Source organism: Notolabrus celidotus, chromosome 20 (genome assembly GCF_009762535.1).
Source record: "Notolabrus celidotus isolate fNotCel1 chromosome 20, fNotCel1.pri, whole genome shotgun sequence".
NCBI classification, from domain to species: Eukaryota; Metazoa; Chordata; class Actinopteri; order Labriformes; family Labridae; genus Notolabrus; species Notolabrus celidotus.
Window position 1 is genome coordinate 8,295,697 of NC_048291.1, and position 20,960 is coordinate 8,316,656.

The 20,960-nt window shown below is 38.7% G+C and overlaps 2 protein-coding genes across 2 annotated transcripts; one reads left to right on the plus strand and one right to left on the minus strand.

The window, feature by feature from the left end:
- The first annotated feature begins 1,463 nt into the window (after positions 1–1,463).
- On the plus strand, positions 1,464–3,799 carry nme4 (NME/NM23 nucleoside diphosphate kinase 4). The gene is made up of 5 exons (XM_034712015.1): positions 1,464–1,781; positions 2,542–2,672; positions 2,751–2,852; positions 3,058–3,170; positions 3,330–3,799. Exons 1-5 carry the CDS (start codon positions 1,643–1,645, stop codon positions 3,448–3,450), a joined length of 606 nt encoding a protein of 201 aa, XP_034567906.1. The 5' UTR covers positions 1,464–1,642; the 3' UTR covers positions 3,451–3,799.
- A 2,114-nt stretch (positions 3,800–5,913) lies between these two features.
- LOC117832534 (epidermal growth factor receptor kinase substrate 8-like protein 1) lies at positions 5,914–20,353 on the minus strand. The gene is made up of 14 exons (XM_034711705.1): positions 20,169–20,353; positions 18,481–18,598; positions 18,289–18,347; positions 16,884–17,019; positions 13,689–13,780; positions 13,526–13,600; positions 12,350–12,498; positions 12,053–12,262; positions 11,721–11,829; positions 11,479–11,619; positions 11,239–11,377; positions 8,355–8,517; positions 6,872–7,004; positions 5,914–6,370 (listed from the first exon to the last, which is right to left on the minus strand). Exons 2-14 carry the CDS (start codon positions 18,596–18,598, stop codon positions 6,293–6,295), a joined length of 1,602 nt encoding a protein of 533 aa, XP_034567596.1. The 5' UTR covers positions 20,169–20,353; the 3' UTR covers positions 5,914–6,292.
- Between the last annotated feature and the right edge of the window lie 607 nt (positions 20,354–20,960).

Genomic DNA, 20,960 nt, shown 5'->3' on the forward strand with positions numbered 1-20,960 from the left:
CAGACTGGTAACTCACATGACTGAGCCCAACTAACAGGACTACTAGGGATCAAACTAATAGATGTGGTGCTGTACTCTCACATTTGGTCTTAAAATCCCATTTCAATTCTGATTAACAGAAAAAAAAAATCTGAATGTAAGAAAATGCAAATTGTAAGATGCTAAACTTTCATTTACTGAGCTGATCTTCAGTGAAGTAAAAGAAATTAGTTTCAGACATTATTACTTTTATGGGGTTTTAATTATCAGAGAATCTAGTCATTTAGAATCACCAAAACACAAGATGATGATGGTATATTATCATCATTACTTTAATCATTATTTGGACTACTATTAAGCCTCTTCTTTGTCACACTCTTACAACATATACACGCTGTCTCTAAAATGTATGGTGGCCCTGAAGGACCAAGCAAATTTACAAAAGATGAAACACTTTTACAAAGTTGGAGAAAAATTTACATTTAGAAACCAAAATAACAAAATCAAAAAATCACTTTTACCCAAGGCCAAACTATGAGCTGAGATTTGTGCCACTAGAAACTGAAATGAATAATAATATTGAATTTGAAAGCATGATTTGAAATTAAATTTAATGTTAGAAACTGAATTTAATGTTTTGAAACAGAATTTGTTTGCTTTGAAATTGTATTTAGCCTACTTGAAATTCAACTCTCTATTTTCCTTTAATTCAAAATTAAAAATTCCATTTCAGTTTGCAAAATTCTGATTCAGTTTTACAATTCAATTTCAGTTTCCAGTGGCACAACCATTACGTAATCTACAGCTGTTAGGAGGAGGTATCGAGCACAGATTTCGCACAGCTCCTATTCATAGTTTCACGCACTTACTGAACGCCCCCCCTGGAGGGCAAAAACAGGCCCTACAAAGGGAATGTACCAAATACCGGGAGTGATCGAGTGAGGGGTCATTTAGTTTGTTTGGATGGAGAGAAACCAAATGAAGTGAGTTTGGTCCTGGTACTCCGTAGGTACTGGTACTCCTGTTCGGTACTGGATCACTTCCGGTGTTTGGTACATTCCCTTTCCGTTAAAAATGAATGTAAATTTATTTCAGGAACGGTTAAAAGTGATCCGTCGTTTGTAAAATTGTCTCATCACTTGTAAATGCGTTTTTGATTTTGTAAATTTGTTTTCTTAAATGTAAATTTGTTTGGCTTGGTTAAGTGTTTGCTGATGTAATTTTGTTTTATAAAATGTAAAAATGTTTTCCCAAAATGTAAATTTGTCTCCAACTTTGTAAAAGTATTTCGTCTTTTGTAAATTTGTTTGTCCTTCAGGGCCACCGTAAAAATGTGACAGGAGTGTTTGGCTATAATATTCCGATAAATATGCCTGATAAAGTCGAGACAAAGTTGATTCAATGAGATCCTGAAAACATTAATACAAAACAAACTTAGGACTCTTACATGCGCACACATGGAACTTTCTCGATCACTTCTGGAATAAACATGTTGATGTTTGAGCAGAAACACGAGAAACAGAGGGCACGTCTGGCATCAGTGGAGTTAAATAGGTTTCCGTTTGAGCGACATTCAGGGAGTTGACAGGCAGGGGGATGACTCGAGAGTAGAAATAGAGGAGGTTTGACTTTTCTCTCCAGAGGCGAACAAATAACGGACAAAATGCTGCGGTGCATTATTAAGAAAATTCTCCAACATTCTTATGTAGGGGAACAAGGGACCAGCAAAGGTCTGCTGTCTGCGTTTCCCACTGCGCTGCTCGGTGAGCACAGAGCTGCTGTAGGACACAGGAGCAAATCAAGTAAGTGACTGGTTTCTGTTTAAGAAAAATGAGCTAACATACTTTTGACATGTCTGTCAGACAACTGTTGAACGAAATTCCCCCAAAGCGCAACAGTGAGAGGGCTAACTGGCACTCCTTTTTTATGAAAATATGTTGCCACGTATAATTATTTATTAAATAAAAGATGAAGTTACTGCGAACACTGTTGACACAATGGAAAATAGACTTTGCTTCCTATGCGCACTATTTATTTGTTCCAAACATAACGGGGGCGTTTGCGAAAGCCATCAGTTTGCCAAACATTTGGGGTCATGAACTGGAACTAGGTTAAAGCCACAGAAGATAGTGATGGTGAATTGGATGACAGGAGGAGTGAGCCGTGGTGTGCGTAAAAAGCCAAAATCTGTGCGTAATGTTTGCGTAATTGGCAAGACAGAATGAAGCTTCCATGCACCGTGTTACTAAGTCGCTGTACTATACTGGCAGAGACGGTTTGGAAGTGAAATGCCAGTAGATTGAATCCTCTCGTGCTAGGTCACATAATTGTTGCATGCAGTCGTTTATTATCTCCAGTAGGGATGAAGCTGCCATTCTGTTTGGAGCTATAACGGACCACCTAATAACAAACAATTACTCTGCTTAGATAATGTTTCTAACTTGCAAACCAGTGTTGGGTCTTTGCCTTGATATTAACACTTTTATGCAACTTGTAATAGCAGTATAATAGAGGTAAAACAGCAGAGGGTACGTCTAACTTATCTTTCTATCTGTCCAACAGGTCTCCCAGAAGTGAGAGAGCGGACTCTCATAGCTGTGAAACCAGATGGAGTTCATCGTCGTCTTGTGGGACAAATCATTCAGCGGTTCGAGCAGCGAGGATTCAAGCTGGTTGGACTGAAAATGTTGCAGGTATAGAAGTCTGACACTGATTCTGGTGTGATGTTTAAGTGATCTGTTGTTCTGACTGTGTCTGTAAATGTTGTTTAGGTGTCCGAGGATCTTTTGTCTCAGCACTACATTGAGCTGAGGACTAAGCCCTTCTATCCCAGGCTTCAGCAGTACATGACATCAGGACCTGTGGTTGTCATGGTGAGGGAATTGTGGATGTTCTGTGCATTTTTTTTTTTTGCTGTAATTATATGTATTTATACATTTGCATGTGGTTGACAGACATTAAGGGAAAGCTCATTAAAAATAAACCTTGTAGTTCAGGTTTAGTCCTCTACAATGCACATTGATCTGACATTTCTTGCTCTTGTGTTCAATTACAGTGTCTCTCTTTTTTTCCGTTAAGGTCTGGGAAGGGCACAAAGTCGTGCAGACGTCCCGTGTGATGGTGGGACATACTAACCCAGCGGAGGCCTCAGCAGGCACAGTCAGAGGAGATTTCAGCTTTCATGTCAGCAGGTAACAGAACACCATTTGTTCTCCTTGTGTGTCCAGGAGGCTTCAGTTTTAAACAAACCTTGTGAGACAGTCATCTTTCAGTTACTGCAATTTATGAGGCTGTTTCATGTGACTTCTGTGTTTTGGAGACATATAAAGAGGTGTGTTTGTCATTTAAAGGAATGTGGTTCATGCCAGTGACTCACTGGAGGGCGCACAGAGGGAGATCCAGCTGTGGTTTAAGGGGAGAGAACTCCTGAACTGGGACTGCTGTGACCAGAGTAACACTTGTGATGTGTGAAGTTGGAGACAGTTGGTGGCAGTGAGAGTCACTAACACTACCTCCTCTCTCGCAGCTCAAAGCTGTTTTTTGTGACACTTAGAGCTGGAAAAAGATAAGTCATATTCATGGTTTCTATCGAAGTACTGACCTCAGCAAATGCACTTAGAAACAAAAAGATTTACGCTGAATTAAATATATTAGTTACACTTAATTTAATACAACTTACACTTAAACGTAGCTGTTTTTCATTGAACAGCCAAAGTAGGAGAGGCTTGTCTTTTTATCTCAGGATAGAATATTTGTAATATTTGTTTTTTTGTCAACATGTTTGTGAAATAAAGCATCTCTGTGGAGTCTTAGAAAATAACTTGATGATTTTTGTTACATGTAGGACGGTAATCCAGATATGCAGTTTTCTTGCTACACCAGTCATTCAGTTACAAGTTACTTAATGTTGAATAAAAACTAATTGAAGTGTTCCTATAAGCAATGAAGAAAAAAGTGATTTAATTTTATAGTGCAAACAGAACAAATGAAAGAACCAACTTTGACTTTATTTTGATGTAGAATTAACATATGATGATCGTGCAGAGCTTCAGGAGCGTGTGTTTAGTTATGTAAGGGATAATGGATGGTTAGCAGGTAGTCTTGTCTCACCCTGTCAGGATTCTATTTCCCATAACTACCTGCTAACCATACATTATCCCGCTTATTCAAAGTTTCTCGGGCAATTTGTCTTTCAGTCAGTGGTGACATAAACAAAACAGTACAACAAAACATTCAAAACAGTAACAACATAAAAACAACAGCTATGCGGCATCTTTAAGCAAGCTAGCTGCTACCAGAACAAAAGAGTTCCTTTTTTCTATTTGTCCTGCTTTTTGGCATCACAAATCTGGGGCCTGAGGGAAGCCGGCAAATTTCACGAAAAAGAGGATGGCACGGGTCAGCCACGTTGGACCAGACCTTGCTGAGGGTCCTGGCTCAGTGAAGGCTTGACATCTCAGGCAGGGGTGTACCCGTAACCCTGCTGCACATCTTCACAATAGCCTGCAGTCTATTTTTTATTTTTTAGACTTGTTGACCCATACCAGGACACCATTGAAAAAGTTCAAAGCGATTCAATAAAACAATATGATCTGGCTACTTATTTGAAATACAAAAAACATGGTGAAAAAATTATTTTATTAATTTAAAATGATTTATGTATACAGTTTTAAGAAAAAAAATCCCAGTGATTCGGCTGTTAGCGATCCATTGTGATGGATTCTTATCTGCCTGTTGTGGTCGATTTAACATGAAACTGTCCTCATCTAGCTCTCCTTCTTCTCTGAGCTCTGCGGTTCACACTTCTTTAAAAATAAACAAATGTCACAACTTTTAACCCTGTTGCTATCATCACCATCACCCATGGTTTAAGTTGTTATTCTAGCAACTTAAAGTTGCACTCACCAGCTCTGCTGCTGTTGCTAATATTGCTGGGTAGGCCCCGAAACTAGCATTTTAGCTACGTTGTTTTAAAGCGAACGGAAACTAACGATTTTCCCTAAACAAGCAGAAGCAAAACATGCCGGAACTCTTTTCCGTGGAAGGATTTTGCGATAATTTTACCTCTGACGTTGCTCATGTAAATTGAAGTTAATCACTGTTGTCAAGGGGTTTTGACCAATCAGAATCAAGCTTCTTACACAACTGGAAGATCATTAAGAAAGCTAGGTAATAATTATGTATAAAGTTTATCATTATGAAGACAATAATTCAAGAGAGAGAAGCGTACACAGTATTCTAACAAAGCTGAAAAATAATCATATTTGAAAATGCTGTGAAATGTTGATTTAAAGCTGCTGTTGGTAGGAATGTTACCAAAAAGTTACTTTTCTCTGCTGGGTTTGGAGAAAAGGTCATAATACCCATCGATACTCACCGGTAAGTGAAGTAATTTGAGACTATGGTGAAATCTCTGTGTTTTCCAATGCCTATGTATAAAGCAATGTTATTATTCCCCTTGTTCCCGTTATGACGGACCAATCATAGCTAATCTCTAATCCTTTGTCCTGATTGGTCGAGTGGCGGCCCCACTATGTCGCCCTGATTAGTTGGGAAGCCACTACTTCCTCATAGAATGCGCACAATGATCTTTTGTGGGCGGGAATACAGGAACAGAGAGGGGAGGGGTAGTGTGAAATCTCTCTCCAAACTGATGTTTATATCATGACCGCCAACAGCAGCTTTAATCAAATTAACTGTAGTGTTGTTCAGATAACTTGTCGGGGTGAAAAGCTCACTGTTCTGTGCTCAAATACTTTCAGAGTGATACAAATAAATTTGCACAAAATGCCAATTCATGCAAACACATGGTTAAAAGTTAATTTTTCTGAGTATGTCTTAATGCCCTGAAAAGTTCCAGTACGAGTGATTTGTCTCAATGATGTAAAAGTGAAGAAAACATGTTTGTTTCTACAGAACTTCAAGAGTCAGGGATGAAAATGTACGTTTTATTTGTAATTGGTTGTAAAGTGTCAGTCAGCAGCAACCTGTCTGTAAAAACAACTGTACAAACTCTGAATCAATAAAGCGTCTGACTGTTCTCTGGAGTCACAAACATTTTATCAAAATGTTTATTTGTCTCTTTTTAAATATTTCTAAAAAGCAGGTTCAGTCCATTATAACAGAAACATATAACACCAGTGAATGATCAGATTTACTGTAGGACATTTCTCATTTCAAAGTCTGCAGCCAAGATGTGACAACAGGTATGATTAAATGAGAACAGTTTCTCTGTGGATGTAATACCACGTTTATCTCCATTGCTCCCTGTTTGATTTGTATTTGTGGATGTCTGAAAGTTCCTTCACATGACTTAACCTGCTGATTCCAAGCCAATCTTCAACTTCTGCTTCTCCATCGCTGTCTCAAGCTCTGTGGCTTTGCGTACATCCTGAGAGGGACGCGAAACAGAAAGTCAACAAAGAGGGAAATATCCCTACAGCATTCATTTTAAAGAGTCAGTCAAAGATGACATAAGCCCCTAAATCCCAGTTCTGCTGTGGGACATTTTAAACCCCTGTTTGTACAATGAAGACCAGATCCAAACTACTGAAGCCAGCAATTATAAAAGCTCTCTATTGACAACTTAGAAATATAAACTCTAAAATGATCAACCTGTTGTCTGATGTGTGTTTCAAAAGGTAAATAATCTTTTATCAATGTAGATCAGTAAAAACGTGAAAAACAACGCACGTCTCTCATGAGTCAAGGCTAAGCAAACAATTACCCTTTCACACAGAGACCAAAGCATACCGCCCCCAACACACACACACACACACACACACACACACACACACACACACACACCACACACACACACACAAACACACACACATACACACACACACACACACAGAGATACAGAGTGCATTCAGACAAGTCCAGGACGAACCTCAAGAAGGGCCTTCTGCACCATGATTTGGCTGTAAACTCGTGCTCCTTCCTCTGCTGACACCGTGCGGAGCTCCTCTTTATTCAGGGAGAACAGCTGTGCTCCAGTTAAAATGCCCAGACTCTGAATTGTCCTGACAGAGGAGGACAGGGAGGAGGAGGGAGACACAAAGTCAGTGTTGGAGATACAACTTAGGTATTTTTTTTAATAGAACAACCTAGAACTTCCCTGAGATTCACATCTCTGATAAATTAAAGCATTTTAAAGTGGCACTAATATCCTGTTGATGTTGAGCTCCAACTTTAAACCTGTAATCAGATTAGTTGTAATACATAAACAATAGCAGAGAGGACATTTTGACAACAGAGGGCGCTACTGTGCCTCTAAAGAAATCAGGGACTCTGAAAGCTAGTGCTGGGCGATACCACACTTTTATGATATGATACGATACCGATAACTTTTTGGGTAATTTATTCGATACCTGATACCGATACATTCAGTAATTTATTTTTTTTTATAAAATGCAACCCTTAAAAAACAACTCCCATGACCAATACTGTTCATTTAACAACTTTAATATGCAAATCCTTTGGTGGTCTTTTTTAAACATTGAAATAAATTTAGAAAAACACATAAATAATAAATAATCAACATCCGCTATTTAAATTGTGAGTGGAAAAACAGGCTCTTCACCATGACTACTATTAAATGACACTGTGATCATGATGACTCTGAATTTGTCGGTACAGAACTTAGAGTAAGTTACCCTAGAAGAATCAGAAGTGACACATGCGCTTTTATTTCGCATTTATTAATTAGTATCCATATTTTATTAGAGTAATCAATACTCAAATGAGAAGCATGTAAATATTGATATATCGATACCACAGAATCGATACGCCCACCACTACTGAAAGCTTTATATGCTGTATTTAAAATGCTGAAACTTCGATTTCCCTTCCTTCAACTCCAGATTAAAGTTTTAAACAATGCCAATAAAGCTCACAAAAGTTAAGACAGTGGGCCTCTAAAGGTACTCATAAAATCAACTCCTTATTTGACATGTCCTCTGGATTATTTTCATTTGGCACAGCCACTCACGGACATGGAACCATGGAAAATCTTACCAGAGCGCAGAGATAGTTTTTGCTTTTTATTGCAAAGTGCAAAAAAAGTTAGTGATTAGCGTTGGCTATTCAAGAATCACCCACAGGTGAGTAAAAGTCCAGTGCATTCAGTCAGCCTGTGCCAATCTGCCATTAGATAAGTGGGCGCTGACACACATGGGATTGCCAGACCAAATAGCTTCACATCAAACTGAAGCACAGTAGATCCTATATGGTGCTAGACATGTTGGAAGTGAGAATGTTAAATTGAATCTTGCGAATAAGATGTGTAAAATGCACTAATTACGTAGGTTCAACACATTGTTGCTCTGAATCAGACTTCTGGAAAGCGTGAGTCACGAAGCGTGCACACTCACTGCTGATTGAAGCCTTTGGCGGTGAGCCAGGTCTCCACCTCTGCAGAGGGAGAGTGGTAGTTCAGGGGCGTTGAAGTGTCAGGTGTGCGAGGGACCACCAGCGGACGGGTCGAGCCTCTTCTCCCAGCTAACCGCTCGAGAAGCTCATCGTTCACTATCAGGACTGCAAACAAATACACACAAGAATTCACTTACATTCACTTACATTCACTTACAAAGCTGGTGGAAGTGTCACATTTCTCATTTTCGACATTAGTGCTGAATGCTCTTTGTTGTTGATCTTGATAAAACTATTTCTAGTTATATCACATTGTCAGAGATCTATCTATACACAGATATATCGTATTTACTATCTCAATGAGGTTATGAGTTCAATAAAATGATCTAAAAATAACTGAGAAGGATACAAAATGTCATTCTGGCTCTATTTGCATTCAGCCTGCAATATTTTAGGTGAAAAGTCTAATTTAGTTCAATAGTTCCTTTTTTTTCTCAGCAGCACTGAAGTGACGGATAACAACAATGCTATTGACCCTTAAAGTCACAAGGTGCATTTCGACCAAGAGTTCCAGGTTCTTTTAGCCCCCAGAACTACTTTCCACGGAACTAAAGGCATTTTTCAACCACAGGAACTTTACCCCAGAACTAGGGACTTTACCCCTGAACTACGTGCGTTTCGACTGGAGGAACCAGGGTCTAAATTTAGTTCAGGTGTAGTTAATCTCCCCCCCTAAAAAGCCCCGACTTGGGGGGTAGTACTTTTCAAAGGTCCTGGGACTTTCAGTTGAACGTAGCAGTGTTTGTGGAGTTTACACAGTTGTTGAAACACAGAGGGAGTTCCTGGAAATGCAAACTAGTTTAGTTTTTAATTAAGATTTCAAAATATGACTTAATATAATTTTTTTTCTCCATACGTCACTGGCCTGATTTGCACAATCCCCCCGGGACTTCTGCCCACAGTCAAAATGCAGACAACAATACGGGCACAGGAACCTTTAAGTTCAGGGTAAAGTAGTTCTGGGGGCTAAAAGACCCCAGAACTCTTGGTTGAAATGCACCTTTAAAGGTTCCTCTGCCCCCAATGTTGTCTGAGTTTCGACCATGAGCTGAAGTCCCGGGTAGATTGTGCAAATCAGGCCAGTGACGTATAGAGAAAAAAAAAAAATTTAATCATATTTTGAAATCTTAATTAAAAACTAAACTAGTATGCATTTCCAGGAACTCCCTCTATGTTTCAACAACTGTGTAAACTCCACAAACACTGCTACGTTCAACTGAAAGTCCCAGGATCTTTGAATAGAACTACCCTCCAAGCAGGGGCTTTTCAGGGGGGAGATTACTTACCCCTGAACTAAATTTAGACCCTGGTTCAGGGGTAAAGTCCCTGCGGTTGAAAAACGCCTACAGTCTCTCTCTAAGTCCCTTGTTACTCTCAGTCTCGCCACCAGGTGTCCTCAGACTTTCCTCTTGTCTCATCTACACACCAGTACAGCCCTGCAGTATCTCTTGCCCACCTAAACACCTGTGTCCAGTAAACTCATCAACCTCACTCATCATAGCTTTGTTCATTTCCAGCTCATGTCTTGTTCTGTGGTTGTCTTTTCCTGCACCTGCTAGCAAATTCTCAATAAACCAGTTCACTGCAACACTGCACGTCAAGATCTGTTCCGGGGTCTTTTAGCACACTTATTGCACACTGACACTGACAGTTTTATAGTCTGAACTCTGAACATGCTCTTAACACATTAAGCAACACTGAGATGTCTAACCACAGTAGGTTGCAGTATGTTGGGAGAAAAAACCCTGATATACACTACCAGTCAATAGTTTGGACACACCTTCTCATTCAAGGGTTTTTATTCATTTTAATTATTTTCAACATAGTAGATTAATACTGAAGACATCAAGACTATGAAATAACATATATGGAATTATTTAATTAACAAAAAAGTGTTTACCATCCTGTTATGTTCGTTTCTCTGGAACAGCAATAATGTTCCTGGGTCAATTTGACCCGGGGCATATTCAATTATCCAAAAGTGTCAGAACCCCAAAAAAATCCCAATACACATTTTTTTTTTAATCTAATTTTAACTCAATTTCTAACCATTTAAATCCAGATTTAGTCCATTGGTGTTCTTTAATTCTCACAGATCATGGTTCAATGAGGATAACTCACTCGCTTTTCATTAAAATTAATGTTAAAAATTAATTTTAATGTACATTGGAAAGCCCTAAATATAAATACAATAGTTGTACATGCCATAGATTTTTGTTTATTAAATTTTACACTTTGAATTTTTTTTAGGAAATGATGTTGATAAATTAACACGACACCTCTTCTGTCACATGCTGCCCAGATTTTTATGCTGCATTAAGCTGGTTTGGAAGGCATGTATTGCATTAATATAGACTTTAAAAAGGGTTAATTTGACCCACAACATAACAGGAGGGTTAAACAAACCAGAATAAGTTTTATATTTTAGATTCTGTAAGGTAGCCCCCTTTTTCCTTCATGACAGCTTTGCACACTCTTGGTATTCTCTCAGTCTGCTTCATGAAGTGGTCTCCTGGAATGGTTTCTAATTAACATGAGCCTTGTCAAGAGTTCATTTGTAGAATGATTTGCCTTCTTAATGTGTTTGAGACCATCAGTTGTGTTGTTCAGAGTTAGGGTTAGTACATAATGGATAGCCCTATTTGACTACTGTTGTAATCCAGATTATGGCAAAACCAGATTATTTCATAGTTTTGATGTCTTCATTGTTAATCTACAATGTGGAAAATAATTAAAATAAATAAAAACCATTGAATGAGAAGGTGTGTCCAAACTTTTGACTGGTAGTGTACTATTACTGATATTTAAGATGGATGTGTTTGTTACCTCGGTCACCGTCCTCTCCCTGCAGTGTCGTTGATGGTAAAACCATGCTCTGTGGTCGCATTGGGCTTGTTGGACCGATCCCATCTGGGCTTGGTGGAGCATACGAGAAGTACTTTGAGCGAGGGGTAATGGGTGTTTTCTGTTGCAGAAGCAGGAATGAATAAACACTGTAAGATGGCACAAGTCTAAAAACCAAAGTGTGACACAAAGAAGGAGAACTCTTTGAAGTGTGCTGTGTACCCTTGACTCTCTGCGGACCACCGGGCTGTCTCTCCCTGCGTTGTTCACAGCAGACAGAGGCTCCAGGATGTTAGAGGGAACAAATCCTATCTGGTCGAAACGATTCTGACATTTCCACCATCGCTTTGATGACTCAATAACCTGGGGGAAAAATTAACCACAAAGGAGACCAGATTAAGACACAATCCTAGTCTTTTCATACAGGTAAGTCACCACACCTTACTTTAACTACGGGCAGGTACCTCTAATGTTTCTCCTTGTAGTACAGAGAGTTCACTGCTGTTTCTGGCCACAAAGTCATAACTGCAGCAGTAAAGTCTCTCACCCTCTGGAGGAAGCATGTTTTCTTCTCTAGAATAGAAATAGCGTTAAGAAAATCACTTTAACAACGCAGTCAAAGAGCTGTAATCTTAATTTGAGATGACATTGAAAGATTGATTTAGAATATACAACTATTAACTGCAGCAGTTATAGAAATGTGTCCATAAATGTGCCTCTTTCCGTAGCACTTGATCTTATTGAGGTCATTGAGATTAAAAGCATTTCTGAGAAGGACCTGTCTTCTTTGACTCACCCTTCTTCTGTGCTTTGATGAAGGCCATCTGCCGTCTGTCGAGCTTGTTCTTGCAGATTTTGTGCTGCCCTTCGTTCACTTTGAACATCTTGTTTGTGTTGAGACTCGATGGGATCTTCCAGAGGCTGGCCAGTTGAGTCATACCCCTGAGGCTGCCACCCATCCAAGAAGACGGGCGAGTATGGAGGGACAGAATCAGTGAGGTGCGAACTGAGAAAGAGGGCGAGAGGATCGGTCAGAGCAACACCCAGAACCTCTTAAACCAAGACTGACACACACATCCATAAAGTCACAGACCAGGGGGAGGTCCAGTTGAGCCCTAAAGATGTCCACAGCTCCTTTTCCTCTTCAGTCAGATGCTCCTGGAGCAGGGACACAGCACCACTTGTCATAGCAGGACTGAGTACAGATGCGCCTAACACTGGTCCTCCAGTTGTTTTCACCAGCTGTGAAATAAAATCCCACCACAGTCATTACACTGGAAAAAATGCCCCTCCAAAAACAAGAAAAAAAACGTATTTCGAGGCACTTTTACCTTGAAATAAGCAAAAAAATCTGCCAAAATAACAAGTGAAAATTTGCTTGGTAAGATTTCTTAAAAGAAGACGTAATATTTAGAAAATTGTGATCTTAAAATTAGCAAGGATAACTTATTCTAAGCAATATTTTACCAGTATTTTTAAGCTTAGTGTCTCAGAATAAGCCAGGAATGCTAACATTTAGTATTTTTTCACTCATAAAAAGAATTTTGCACTAATAAATTTCATGCCCACTTCTTCATTTCACATATATTCACCTTACTTTGAGTTGTATTATAGCGGCACCTCTCTAGGATTAAGATCATCTTGTTCTTGAAATAAGATTAGAAAGTTTAATTTGAGCATTTTGAGATGTAAAGTCTTCTCATAGTGAGCTGGATATACTAATATTCAGTCATGTTGTTTTTTAGTATAAGCCAGCTATGCTCAAAAGTAGGTGTTTCATTGTGTGCATGTAGTTTGAGGATGTATATTTGTATCTGATTTAGAAGAAACAGCGCCTGAAAACTGTAACCCACCCTTAAAAAACAACAACTTTTCTTTCTTTCATCAATGGAGCTGTTTTCTGATAGATTCTCCAATAAAATGCTTTTACTTAAATCAAGTAAAGTGTTTGTATTACATCACGATTGTCTGTCTTCTACAAATAAAATCTCAGCTTGTAAAATGTATGAAATGTAAAATAAACCTTGTTTCTTCTAAATTACAACTCAAAACAAGATCATTTCAAGATTGTTTGACTTAACAAGATATTTAAGATGTCTTTAAACAAGTCCTTCTATCTTGCTCAAATGTTACTTGTTAAGTAAATTTAAATCAAGTGGGATAAGACATTTTGACTAAGAATGAGACAATTTCACTTGGTAAGATTTTGAGTTTTTACAGTGTATCAGAGAGAGAGGAAGCTGCATACTGACACAACAGAGAGACTCACCAATTTAAGAGGCACAAAGACAGGGTGCAGCAGGTCTGGCGCATCAGGCTGTGAGATGGACGACTTGAGACGGTCCTAAATAAACCAGCAAACGGGAGCATATACATTATCATTTATATTCCCAGAGCTACTCAGAGATCAGTCAGGATTAATCTAATCTCACCAGAAGACTGAGCGAGTACTTGATTTTCTGAAAGATGTCCACAAATTCTTCTTCTGGTGGAGGACAAGCTTTCATTGTCAGCAGATCATCTGCTGACAGAAAAGGAAGAATCTAAGCAACGACATTTGAACAGGATGAAGCACCACAACCAATTTTTCTTTTATACATGAAGCTATTGTCCAGCTTTATATAGTTGGTGTCTGTGTCATTTGTTATGTGTGTCCTAAAGATCTTCAAGAATGTTTAAGTTAAATGGCATGTTTTAAACACCTGATAATACACGTCGAAATAGTATTAATACAGCGGAGGGAGAAACACTAACGCCACATACAGTCTTCAGGGTGTGGGTGCTTGTTTCAGCTTGTTTAAGCAAATACACGAATAAACACAAAAGCAGGGGAAGTGACTAATACAAATATTGTCTTCTGTTTCAGTATTAATACATTCATACTTTCATTGCTGTTCTATCTTGAGTCACGCCTGTCACAGCACACACTGACCAGGAACAAGTATGGAAGTAAATCAGTCTCATCAGATTTTGATTTTTTTTAAGCCTTTGAATTCCTAGTACTGAATTTTTTAGCATAGAAATTAAGTATCTGATTTTTTTGTCATTGAGTTTAAGTCTTCAGTATTTTTCACTTTTATTTTTCAATGTTCACAAATTCAGAGTCAAAAATTCAATGCAAAATATTAAATGTATAAAAATTCAAGTGCTCATTTTCATCGTCTAAAAGTATTCAATCTGTTAAAAATCAAGTATTTCCAGGAAAAAGGCAACAGAAACATTCATGCCTCTTTAAGGTCGTACGTTGCTCAAACAACCGTCCAGTTGTTGCTTTTATTTGAGTCATGCTTTTAAAAAAAAAAGGAGAGACTCCTTTGAGCAAGTTCAGGCAGCCAACCCTGTCCGCTCTGATTTCACAATGGACATACTTTGCTTTCACAGTCACCTGACAAATCTATCCTGCTAATCACGATCTCTCCCTCTGCTCTGCTGCCCTGCACTAGAATTGCACTCTTGGGCCCAATCTCAATGTCCTCCCTGAGCCCTGAGCCCTTCTTGACTTTATTGACATCAGCTGGAAAGTGATTGAGGGCAGGAGGCTGTAAGGGCTCAAAATCGATGAACTGGAATGGGACAGCACTTTGAGACTTCTCTCGTAACCTGCATGACGTCACCAGCTCACCTTAGAGATATTAGGAATTTTTATTACATCATTTTGACTTTCCTCAAATTCAAGGCGCTTAAGGGACGGACTGATTGCCATGTGATCCAGGCTCTTATCGTACTGACTGCTTGACCACACAATTTAAATATATAAATAGGCTATATAACCATAAATATATAAATAGGCTATATTACTACAAATATATAAATTATACTGAATACACATATGTGAGTATGAATAGATTAAGGCTGTTTTCTATGTTTATACTTACAGGCAAACTTTTTTACCTGTAAATGTCATTTCAACTGTCATGCTTCATTTTTACTGTAACACTTTTTTAAATTTCATCTTACAGCGTTCCTTACCTTTCCATGCTCGCGGGCTTCCCCTAGGAATCCAGTGTTTCATGTCACAATACTTTGAACTATGGGTAATTCCCTTACGCTAAGTCTGCAAAAATGCCCATTTACAGAAATGGGGCATAAAGGGCTCAAAAAGTCTGTGAGAGACCCCTCACACACTTTAAGATTTAACAGTGGGACAGCCTTAAGCCTCACGGACTTAGCGTGAACGCGCCTCAAAGTCAGTGAGTGCTTGAAGTGGACATTGAGATTGTGGCCATACTCAGCCTCACCACCTCCCAGCAGCACCTCCAGGCTCTGACTGCAGGGCTTAAAGATACTATCTAATCACTTCTCATTTCTGCATGTGAAATACATTTGCAAGGAGTGATGGGGTCAGGACACGGTCACACACACAAATCAACAATGTACTACACTTAAACATGTCAGACTAAAATGCCTCAATTTTAACCAAAATCTCACCTATCCTCACTGTATACAAACTTCATTTTAGGAATGAGAAACAAGTTTTTACATTTATGTCAGTGTATCCCACATAGCAGATAGGTCTGGGCCAGATCTAGCGTCAAGCTAACACTGCTGGCTGACTGCTGGCATGGCACGTGGTATGTCAACTGGATGTGGACCAGGTCTGGCAATGATGGCATTCTATATATGATGACATGCCACATCTGGCCCGATTGTGGCTTGGTTCATGTGGCCCAGATCGTCCAGGCCGTATCTGGGCCGATTAAGGTTGAGCTTGTGGTTAAGCTGACCGTCTCTGCGAAACTATATCTGGGCCACTTAAGGGCCGTCATTCTTTGTGGTATGTTGGCCGAGTCTATGTGTATTGTGGGCCAGAACCGGCCAGACCAATTTTGCTATATGGGATGGTCACTACATGCTTTGTGCACAGTCAGCACAGCAGATGAAACTGATGAGGTAAAAGCTTATTTGAAATCAGGTCAAACATGGCACAGCAGTAATGAATCCAGGCTGCTTGTAGCAAATATTTTCAGGAGTTTGCAAATAATTCCAGGCCTTAAGTTGCCCTCAGTGAAAAAACTTTTTGAAATGAAAACAGAAACAGCATACATAAAAATGTGCACCTTAAAATGATTGTGTTTTATCAAGGTTGCAAAAAGGGATTAGTTAAATGCCTTTGTGAGCAACTTGTTAATGATATGACGACACAGTTTGTGGTTTCTATACCAGAAGTTAGGGTTCACACTTTACTCCTTTTTTTAACCATTCAGACCCTGGATTTTCTGGATGCAGCCTCGGCTACACTCTGTCATGTTTAATGCGCCTCGCTTATATCATAGAGAAATTCTCTGAATTGCTTGAAGGATCTTTTGGCAACCTGCCAGCTGACTTGATTCCAGCTTGTGAAATGTTGTGCCAGTAATCAGCCTATGTCTATACAGTCCTTTGTCTACCTTTTGTCTCCTGACTACCAGAAGCAATCATCCACTTATCCAGTCATCAAGGAGCTCTGAATATATGTCAGTCTGTCCCTGTAGACTCCAGCTGATCTAAAACACACCATAAACTCATCATCTGACCCCTGTTGATACCTGTTATTCCAGTGTGTTTTCAAGACTTTCAGCCACCAGCAGTCTTTCAGCAGCAACTGGAGTTACAGTAGTTAGTTGGCAGGCTTGAAGAACATCTCTCACCAGTTTGTCCTTCTTTCTTTTTGCTCTTTCTGCTTCCTTTCTTCTTCCTTTGATTAAGAACACTCTGTGCCTCAGCTGTCTGCTGCAAACGCGCCATGAACCGCTCCACATCATCGAAGCAGTGGTTCAGAATCTCTGATGAAGACATGCACTGTGAGTATGTGAAGTATACTTTCATATCAGTCAATCAATCAAAATGTATTATTATAGCACCAAAGCAAAACTTATCTTGTACCACTGATTCTTCAAATGATCAGGTAGTCTTATAACGTAGGTTCATATGAGCTGACGGCACAATGAAGCTGACATATTGTTTTGGCATTGTGCACACTGTATTTGTGGCGCTGTTTGTAAAGTTGTGCAAACCGAAAATAACAGCAACATTTCTCCAACTTTAACTCCAAAACGTCATAACAATGTAGAGTGAATTTTTAAGTCACTTTTTTCATCACATTTAGAGGAATATTTGTGATCTTCTTCACATTTAATTTTCTTGTGAAAATATATTAAGTTAAAATAATTGTTAAATCTAAATGTTCAACGATAAATCTGAATGTTCAACGATAAATCTAAATGTTAAATCTAAATGTTAAATGTTAAATGTCAAATCTAAATGTTAAATGTTAAATCTGAATGTTAATGTTGCTCCGCAATCCTAAATATTTAGCTGATAAGCGGCAGTGTGAATAAATATTTAGGATCGCAGAGCAACATTTATATTTAACATTTAGATTTATATTTAAAATGTGTATTTATATTTAACATTTATATTTATATTTAACATTTTTATATATATTTAACATTTATATTTATTGTTGAACATTTAGATTTAGATTTTACACTTAGATTTATATTACAATATATACAAATTTTTAGCTAATATATTTTTCACTACAAAATTAAATGTGAAGTAGATCACAAATATTTCTCTAAATGTGATAAAAAAGTGACTTTTAAAAATTCACTCTACATTGTTATGACGTTTGGAGCTAAATGTGGAGAATTGTTGCTGTTATTTTCAGTGTGCACAAGTTTACAAATGGCGCCCCATACACAGTGTGCTGACAAATACAATCCAGTGCAATAATCCTGCAAATTACATTCATCGCCAATGATAATGTTAATATTTGAGGTTGATTAAAAAAAGGCACCATTCATGTACAAACTTGTATGCCATGCTAGTTATGTTCATTTTTTTATACTAAGCATACTAAGCATCATTCTAATAGATCAAGCATATGCTTGATCTATTAGAAATGAACATATTTTGTTCAGTATTTAAGTATTTGAGCTTCTGCACGCAGGCTGCCAACTCTTTGACTTCAAGTTTGTATTGACTGTTTGAAGCTTTGCTCCCAATTTGCACATAAAAAATGAATAATCAGCTTATTTTTGAAGTACATACCACCTCTCTCTCTGCATTCAATAGTGACGTATGATTTGTCTCTCCACTGCCACTATTCTCTGCACAGAGGAAGAACAAAGCCATTGGATCACTCAAACACCAAGCCAGCAGTATAAGGTCAGTTGCAAGCAGCAGGATGATTTACAACCTGACACATGCTAACTCATTCACACAGCAGGCTGGGATCTCTACCTTTCACAGTATCTCTGTAGATGGGCAGTGCACTGGGAGGAAGCTGCTCCCCTATTGGCATCATGACTCGGACACCTGAAGGCTTTCTTGGGACCACAGGAGGAGGTTTTGCAGACATCTGTTGTGAGTACAATCAACAATGGTGTAAGTGCAATAAGGCAGGGCTTCCCAAACTTTTCAGACCCCCAAAATATAGGTGCCAAAGACTTGTGACCCCCAGTCCCTTGAAGTGGTTAAATGTTGCTTCATACTTCAAATTGAGTTTACCTCCAATCACATGTAGCTGTGTTTCCTGTGCTGCTGTGAATTAACCTGCTGCTACTGATCCTTTTGTTAATTAACTGTTGGCTAACCCTAAGTCTAACTTTAGTAGTCATCTGGTAACAAAGAAAACTAATGAAAGGTACGTATTTGCAGGGTTTTATTTCAGATGTAACTATTTTTGTCTTTATTTTTTAAATAATGGGTAAAATAAACAAAAATTTAGATCATTAAAAAAAAAAAAATCCGTAAATATGAATGTAGTATCCATGACATCACCCATCTGTTCATGAATGCTGTTTTGAAGCCAATTGACAGCGGCAGCCATATTGGAAATGAGGAACTCAACCGGGCATAGTGTGACATAAAGAGGTGGAGTTTGAGCCTCCTTGCCAACAGTTATGTGTTCCCGACCAGGAGTCAAGTCCTTAATTGGGCAAAAACTCGTAATCTTAATATCTTTTGAACCGTCGCATTACAAAAAAATTCACACCCCTGTACAGTGTGTGCCAATAGAGAAATTAACGACGTAGTGCCAAATTGTTTGTAAAACCAGGCTGTAAACAGTTTATTAATGCTGCAAAGATCGTCTTTTTTTAATTGGTGTCTATATGGTTTCCAGTGTTTCTGCAGCCAGCCTCAAGCGGATTCTTGATGAACTGCAGTTTATAACACTTCCGCATGGCCTCATACTTTGAGACCGGAGGTTGCCACTTGGTGCCGATCCACACTTTGGGAACCCCTGCAATAAGGGATACAGCCAGGTAATCAAACTTTCTGTGTTGTATGTACTTTCAAAATGTGTTTTACTTTTCCAACCAGGTGACTGCATATGCAGCTTGAAACATTTTAATTAACTGATCATCTTAGCTTCATCTGAAGATCTTAAAAATGATGAATGAGAGCTTGATTTATTGCGGCATGCCACAAGCTGATTGTAAAAATGTAGAATATTCTATGTGCACACTGACATGTCCACCTGCATGTGCACACAACAAGAAAAACCACTGTCACAGACTGCATGGTATGCAGCTGACACAACCACCAGAACTTGGTAAAAAAAAAAAACTCTACCAATTACAAAGAATAGAAACGTTTTTAACAGATGTTAGTTTTTCTTTTAATGCTGTCATTCCCCTACTTCAAACAAAGCAGTGATTACTGCGTGAATTGCATAATACATTCACAGTTTTCTCATCTGATGCAGATAGTGCAGAAAAGCTCTTCATGCAATAACAGATCATGACATATTTGAATTTATCCAGATGAAATAAAACAGATTCACACAAAAAGCCCCTGTCCTTCATTAACGGGTGTCCCTGTTTGTATAAACCTCTGTCAAACATACATGCATACAAACACACACACCCAGACACGCTCAAAGACACTGTTTGCATAAAGTTAACACATAAAATACATCACTGTACCTTCACAGCAGATTGAGAGTTTGAGTCCAGGCACAGAAACCAATCCTCATGCTGATCCGTTTGTTCACTGAGCTTAGCTGTGTATACGAGGACGTCCCACCTTCCTGAGACATGCAGAAAAACGGGTCTGACTTTCCTTATGCAGTTAATCTGTGCCGCTTTCTCTTCTCTCTGATAAACACACACACACACACACACACACACACACACACACACACACACACACACACACACACACACACACTAACACACACACACACCGATTCTTCTCTCTGAGTCTTTAAGAGCCTCTCTTCCTGATGACAGGCATTTCTATCAACAACAGCTCTAGGCTCGTGCTGAAGGCTGTGGTGTGATCTAAAGCACATGTCATTCCAGGAATGTCCTGCAGTCTCCCTCAAACCAACAACCTCCAAAATTCAATGACATCAAGTTTCAGTTGAGATTGTAATGATGATGTCAAGATAAGGCTCAGAGGTGATCAACAAAGGAACTTCTTTTTATGGTCATAGAACCACCTCCTTCCACGTAGAGATGCAGAGCTCCTGGAAAGAAATGGAAATTATTAAACTCCAAAACACGATTTCAGAATCAAAACGTGACTTGCAGAGATGTATAGATTGAAAAGTAAGAGTGTTGTAGTGAAAGAAGTAGTTACGTTGCAGAGTGATCAGAAGAATAAAATAATAGTAAGCAAAAATGACTGCATGCTTTTGCTATCAGATTACTAATCAAAGTTTTTGGTCATTTTTGAACTTTTATTGATAGGGCAGCTGAAGAGAAACAGGACAG

Coding starts and splice junctions, on each gene's coding strand:
- nme4 (XM_034712015.1), top strand. CDS start 1,643: ATGCTGCGGTGCATTATTAAGAAAATTCTCCAACATTCTTATGTAGGG. Junction 2,673..2,750: donor TTGGACTGAAAATGTTGCAG/GTATAGAAGTCT, acceptor AATGTTGTTTAG/GTGTCCGAGGATCTTTTGTC. Junction 3,171..3,329: donor TTCAGCTTTCATGTCAGCAG/GTAACAGAACAC, acceptor TGTCATTTAAAG/GAATGTGGTTCATGCCAGTG.
- LOC117832534 (XM_034711705.1), bottom strand. CDS start 18,598: ATGTCTGCAAAACCTCCTCCTGTGGTCCCAAGAAAGCCTTCAGGTGTC. Junction 13,601..13,688: donor AGTACTCGCTCAGTCTTCTG/GTGAGATTAGAT, acceptor TGGTTTATTTAG/GACCGTCTCAAGTCGTCCAT. Junction 6,371..6,871: donor TGCAGAAGGCCCTTCTTGAG/GTTCGTCCTGGA, acceptor CGTCCCTCTCAG/GATGTACGCAAAGCCACAGA.